This window comes from Eubalaena glacialis, chromosome 1 (assembly GCF_028564815.1).
Source record: "Eubalaena glacialis isolate mEubGla1 chromosome 1, mEubGla1.1.hap2.+ XY, whole genome shotgun sequence".
In the NCBI taxonomy this organism is placed as follows: Eukaryota; Metazoa; Chordata; class Mammalia; order Artiodactyla; family Balaenidae; genus Eubalaena; species Eubalaena glacialis.
The window spans coordinates 90,059,560-90,066,219 of record NC_083716.1 but is presented as its reverse complement, the minus strand read 5'-3'; the positions used below and the strand labels follow the sequence as shown (position 1 = coordinate 90,066,219).

General features: G+C 50.3%; 1 protein-coding gene across 2 annotated transcripts in view; it reads right to left on the bottom strand.

The window, feature by feature from the left end:
- Positions 1 to 551: 551 nt before the first annotated feature.
- C1H1orf198 (chromosome 1 C1orf198 homolog) overlaps positions 552 to 6,660 on the bottom strand; it is a 34,991-nt gene continuing 28,882 nt past the window's right edge. For both annotated transcript variants that reach the window (XM_061182705.1, XM_061182713.1), the window contains one exon: positions 552 to 3,396. In XM_061182705.1, coding sequence (XP_061038688.1) covers positions 3,340 to 3,396 — 57 coding nt within the window. In that variant the 3' untranslated portion in view covers positions 552 to 3,339. The remainder of the gene's footprint in view (positions 3,397 to 6,660) is intronic.

The window sequence follows — 6,660 nt, the reverse complement described above, 5'->3', positions numbered from 1 at the left end:
CCCCACTGCGCACGATAATTCAGGAGAAGTCTGACAGCCTGAATCCCCATTTTCTTGAGGGGATATTAGTTTTAAAAATTGACATCTAAAAATTCTCATCAATCTACAGCTGGTACCTTACCACCGGCACCTTAATGAACAGAATAGATTGATGGGCCATGCTTAAATTTGCATGTCTTCCAAGAAAAATCAGGTTCAACCACATTGGAGGTGAAAGCATTCGGGGAGGTTGCACCTGTTCTTCTGAGTCAGTCACCTGATGCAATCAGCTGGCCCTGGAAAGACATGCCGTGCTTTCCATGTCACCGGAAGGCTGTATGAGAGCTCTCCGGGGTAAAGCCCACCTCTTCTGCTAGGGGCCTGTACACCTCGGCTACTGCTTCCCACCAACGTGCAGGGGGCCCAAGGCAGGACTGTGCAAAGTGGGCTTGCTGAAGGGGTTTCAAGCTGGCTTTCACTAGTACGAGTCCTTTTCTCCTCCTCTGCGTGCAACAGCAATCATCCTAGCAGGCTTCCTGACCCCAGCAGAGGTCCCAAAAAGACACGTCGAGCAAATTTTAAATGGCTTTATTAAAGGCTGTTAATATAAAATACAACCAGTTATGAGTAGTCAGTAAGAAGTTTTCATTTTTGAAAACATATATCAAAGAAAGGGAGGCTGCTGTGACACCCACGGGATGGGTGCGGCTGGGTGCCACACCCTGCTGTTCCCAGAGCGGGTGGCACTCCCAAACCCAGAGGGCAGGGGCGGCGGGGGGCAGGGGAGGGGTCCCAGGTGAAAGAACTGAGACTGGTCTCTAGCCTCCTGGTGGAGATTTTCCAATGACGGTCACCCAAAGCAAGACACTGAATCCTTGTGCTGAACCCCAGGGGCAGACAACAGGGTGGCCAGAGGGAGGGGATGCAAAACCACATTAGGCTTCAACCGAAAAGTGTGCGTTTTTAAAATCATAACTATAAACTTCTGGTTTTAGAAACGCCCTCTTGATACATGGCTAAAAAGGGGGGCAAAACGTATAAGAGTTTAATTTTTCCTTTACTTGGACACACTAAACACAGATTCCCAGGAGGACAGTGAAAGGAATCATCTTTGCATAGGCTGCCCGGGGTTAAGAGGAGAATCTGCAGGGTCAGGCAGGATGGAGACCCATGAGGACGTGTCCTCCAGGCCTTCACCTCTCCCTCTCACACTTCTGTACTTCCGAAGGCAAAGCAAAGCAACACAACTTTAGAACTCCCTCTAGGATTTCCCAAGTTGTGGTTTTACATTTAATCTCAGGAGGCTGTACCTCTATGAAACTTTAAACACTGTTACGGATAACTGAATACCATTGGGTACTGGACCCCAGATGGTGTTAAAGAAGGTAGAAGCTCTCAATAGTTCCCATGCCCCTCAGCTCCCAGGAGAACCTGAAGGGAATACTGGGTCTTATGAGAAAGTGGAAAAGAAATCAGAGTCATCTCCCAAAAGAACAGACAGGTCACCTTGGGCTAACTGTCCCAGGATGCAGATCTTTCTTCCCTGCTACACCAACACCAAGGAATGCAAACTCCCTTTTAGACATCATTTTTTCTTACGGGGACCCTGCTGGCAAGCATGGGTTCTAAGGTCACTGCCCTCAAAGCTGGAAGTGAGGGCAGGTGTCGAGCCCGGCTCCAAGGCTCAGAGGCTGACCTGCAGGGTTGGCACCTAGCCATGCCTTTCCGGCTGGGATTTCGTTTTCCCCTCATCACCGTGCTAGGAATCTTTTTTCCTCTTGACTGTTTCAACTATGCTTAAACAGTACAGAAGGAACATGTATTCACCACAATACCGTCAGTCACCAAAGGAGGAAGGTCAAATGCAAGACCCCAAGGGGCCAAATGAGGTTCAGGGACAGAATGCAATTGGCAGAAACCAAACCAAAAGTTGGCTAGGCCACAGCTTTGGCAGAAACTTTCCTGGAAAAAACAGGTCGCCACGTGCTTTACCTTGGAGCCAGATAAAATATTCTAAAAATCATTCCAGAAGGTCCTATGAAACAGAAAGGCATCTTAAAAAGACACACTTTGATACTGAAACTAGGTGCTCGCTGGCAGGACTCGCAGGGATTAAGGCGTCAGGTGAGGAGAACACAGTGAGAGGCAACGTGGAGACGTACTGCAGCCTCGCGCCACCCGGGGCCACTGGGTAGCGGCTCCCCGCCTGCCCTACCCAGCCCCGTCCTCCTGGGCAGCCTCGGAGCTGCCCTAACGCCTCTCCCCAGCAGCGGGGACCACAGGTCAAGCGGCCAGCCGAGTCCACCTCCAGGAGATGCTGTTGCCATGACCACGAAGGTCTCCAGGGGACGCCGCTCGGGCCATGCAGAAACTCGACTCCGCTTCTGCTGGCGGTCAGGGTCGAGGGAGGGTCCACCGTGATGCAGCTTGACCAGTCCTTGGGATGAAGGACAACCAGTGCCCCTGCCAGCGTCACGCTGGAAGGTTCTAACACGACTAATCAGAAGAGGCTGGTCTGCCAGCAACGCCCGCAGGTGCCCAGGACAGGAAACACCCAACAGTCCCCACAAGTAGCAAAGAACTTCCAAAGGGAAACTGGTACAAACCCAAGAAAAGTGGTAGCCCTACAACTGCTATATCTAGGTACAAAATAATGTAAAGTTACTACAAAACTTTTAAACATGCAACTCGTTAATAAACAATGATGAATAGTTTGAATAAGTACCACGGCAGCTTAAAGACGACCTCCACCATGTGCCAACAATCTGTTTCCTGGAAATGACGTGAGAATGAAGGGTGGCACATGATGCAGAAGTGTGGCTTCAGCAAGGGAAGCCTGGACAGCTGGAGCGTGGGGTTGAGGACTCCCGCCACGTGGGGCAGGTCTCCCCATGGGCACAGCCAGCACCCAGCACCATTATTGCTGAGGACAGCCACCCACTGAAAGGAGCCCCGGGCATTTGTAAAAGGGAGGGTATACAGGAGAGGAGATGGAAATCACTTTATGATTTTTGTGACAGGGTTGAGAAAAATCTTTCTCTGAGGAGGGGGAAAATTGGGTGGAGCTAGAACAGAACCTTTATTTACAAGGTTTACTGAATTCCTAAGAGTTTTAAAAAATTCCAAATGTAAAACTTCTGTTAATCAAATCGCTGAAAATAGCACAGGTATCTGGTCTTAGCAAAAAGGGAAAAATCTGGAAAGCTGGACAAGGCAATATTTACCAGTTTTCAAACGGTTAAGAAAAGAGTGTACAGAAACTAGCAAAAGACACAGGGGAACGCTGCCCTTCTTCTTCTCCTTCGCCACACCACTTTGGAAAACATTTGGGGATTACTGGTTTGTTCTGTCTAACACATTTTACCAATTGTCCAGAAAATCAAATCCTGTCTTCAAGATGACATTACTTGAGCTGACCTGTAGAAGGGACAAAAACACCAAAATAAGGCATGAGGCTAAGTCAGCATAATCTAAAAACAGCATCTCATTTAAAATGACCCAAATGAAATAGTCTGCTTCCGTCTCAGAGGCTCCCTGACCTCAATTTGCCTCAGTGCTGGGAACCAGAAAATTAAATAAAGCTCAATGCAAGCCACACTCCGCCAGGATCTAACACGTACCCCTCTCCATCCCCAGGCATGTCTGAGGGCAGCCTGTGGAACCTACCCACAGAGAAAAGGAGAAAAACGTAGCTTTTCTACTTTCGAATGATAGGCGTGTTTAAATTTAGTCACTGTGGAGCGAGAGAACAAGTTACAAGTTTCATATGCACCTAATATGAAACACACACACACTGACAGACGAAACAAAGTAAGATAAATTACCAAGTTGAGGGAGAGAAAAATACGGAGAAAGGATGCAAAGTTTATTCTTTTCAGATGATGCGGAAGGTTCCGGAGTGATCTTCCCTAACCCAGGGCCATTCTTCAGGTCACAGACTGCCCGCTTACAAGACATGGGGTTGGTTTAAAGGGCCGTCTGCGAGCACAGGCCGCTGATTCAGACACATTTGCACAGGCTTCCGCCAGCCGCCTGAGTTGAGAGGCCCGTCTCCCGGGTCTAACACGAGTGCGTGTTTCCCTGGTGGCCGCAGTCTTCCCGAGCGAGGGAGCCTTGACCCTGTGCTCTCCACACACCGGCAAACAGAAGATGCTGACGCGGAGGCCACGGAGCTGAGCGGCTTCCTCTGAAGCACGTCCCAGGCCCAGGTTTGCCGCCTCTCAGACTGAGCCAGAGCTCGAAAAGCCAAAGGCGCTCAGGCACACGTTCCTTTTTCTGGTTTCCTACCAGTGTCTTACGTGCAGCAGCACTTCAGGCTATGCTGTGCACTCAGAAATCTGTTCTTTCAAAGGGTTTCAGGTGCTCTGTCCTACTCACAGCCCCCAAGCCCACACCCACGCTTTCCTGCATCTCTTTACAATGAAGACCCTCACGTAGCTTATATAGATGCTTCCTTCGGAGGAAGACCCCACTGCAGAGTGTCGGAGAGAGAGCACCAGGCAGGAAGATTAGGGAGGAGATGGCGCCAGGCACCAGAGCGGCAAGGGAGGGGCCCAAAGTGCTGGCCTAAGATGGCGGGAGACCCTGAAAGGAGGGACAGGCTGGAAAGTTGATGTGGAGACAATGGAAGGCAGAGGGCCTCCCATCCCAGGGCTCCCCTTCCTCGGGAGGACAACTGACTAGGTCATCTGCCTAGAGAGGCGTGGACATGCCTGGAACCCCAATCCAGGAAACACCCAGAGGATGACCACAGCTCAACAACAAAACCCACAGCCAGGGGCTGCCCTGGTGGCGCAGCGGTTAAGAATCCGCCTGCCACTGCAGGGGACACGGGTTTGATCCCTGGTCCGGGAGGATCCCACATGCCACGGAGCAACTAAGCCCGTGCACCACAACTACTGAGCCTGCGCTAGGAGCTCGCGAGCCACAACTACTGAGCCTGCATGCTGCAACTACTGAAGCCCTCGCACTCTGCAACGAGAAGCCACCAAAATGAGAAGTCCGCGCACCACAACGAAGGGTAGCCCCTGCTCGCAGCAACTAGAGAAAGCCCGCGGGCAGCAACGAAGACCCAACGCAGCCAAAAAAAAAAAAAAACACCCACAGCCAATTATAACTGGACAAGGGATTTGAATAACTATTTCCCCAAAGAAGATATACAAATGGCCACTGAGCACACAAAAGGATATTCAACCTCACCAATCATTAGAGACATGCAAATCAAAACCACAGTGACAGATAGCATTCACACCCATTAGGATGGCTGTTATCAAAAAAGAAAAAAGGAAATGAGCGTTGGTGATGACGTGGAGAAGTTGGGACCCTGTGCACTGTTGCTGGGAATGTAAGACAGTATAGCCTTTGCTGGAAAACAGCACGGCAGCTCCTCAAAAATTAAACATAGTATTACCACAGGATCCAGCAATTCTTCTTCTGGGCATATACCCAAAAGAATTGAAAGCAGGGACTCGAACAGATGTTTGTACACCCAAGTTCATAGCAGCATTAGTCACAATAGCCAAGAGGTAGAAACAACCCAAGTATCCATCGACAGATTAGTAAAATGTGGTGTACTTATACAATGGAATATTATTCAAAGGTCGTACACACGCTACAGCATGGATGAACACACAGTACAGCATGGATGAACCTTGAGGAGATTACGCTCAGTGAAATAAGCCAGTCATTAAAGGACAAATACTGTACGAGGTCCCTAGAGAAGTCGAATCCATGGAGACAGAAAGTAGAATGCTGGGGACTTCCCTGGTGGTGCAGTGGTTAAGAATCCGCCTGCCAATGCAGGGGACGTGGGTTCGAGCCCTGGTCCGGGAAGATACCACGTGCCGCAGAGCAACTAAGCCCGTGCGCCACAACTACTGAGCCTGCACTCTACAGCCCGTGAGCCACAACTACTGAGCCCGCGCGCCACAACTACTGAAGCCCACGCGACTAGAGCCCGTGCTCCGCAACGAGAAGCCACCACAATGAGAAGCCCACGCACCACAATGAAGAGTAGCCCCTGCTCGCCGCAACTAGAGAAAGCCCGCGCGCAGCAACGAAGACCCAATGCAGCCAAAAATAAATAAAATAAAAAAATTTATTAAAAAAAAAAACACAGCCTCCCTCTGAAATACACCTACCTATTTATTTATTTATTTTGGTTTTGGGTGATCCTTAACGAAACATTTTCTCTTCTCTTTGCTGAGTTTTCTCAAGCAACGCAGACCAGCTGGTAAAGACAACAGTTGGTGCGCCACAAAATGGGGAAAACATGGAGAAGCCACCCACGCTGCCTATTCCCTTGTAGGGCCCTTTCTTCACGGCACACTGCACCTCAGCCAGTGAACCTCTCACATCTTTCTTTTCCTTTCCCTCCGTTCCCAGAAAGAAGTCCTTTCTTTAGGACTCCTCCCTGGACACCTAACCCTGTTTTGCTTGGAAATGAGAAGCGGCCCATCATTCCTGAAGCAAGTCTCCCATGGTCCCCAAACAAGCACAGCTTCTCTCCTGGCAGAGGCTTGGGGTCCCAGCCACTTCCCCCATGTCCCTCAGGACATCTGCAGGTCCCTTCCTCACCGACACTGCAGCCCAGCCTCCCAGGCCCCTGCGTGGAGCCGGCATCCAAATCCCACCCACACTGCCGCCTTCCCCCTCGAGTCCTCTGCTCACTGCCCCCTGCGT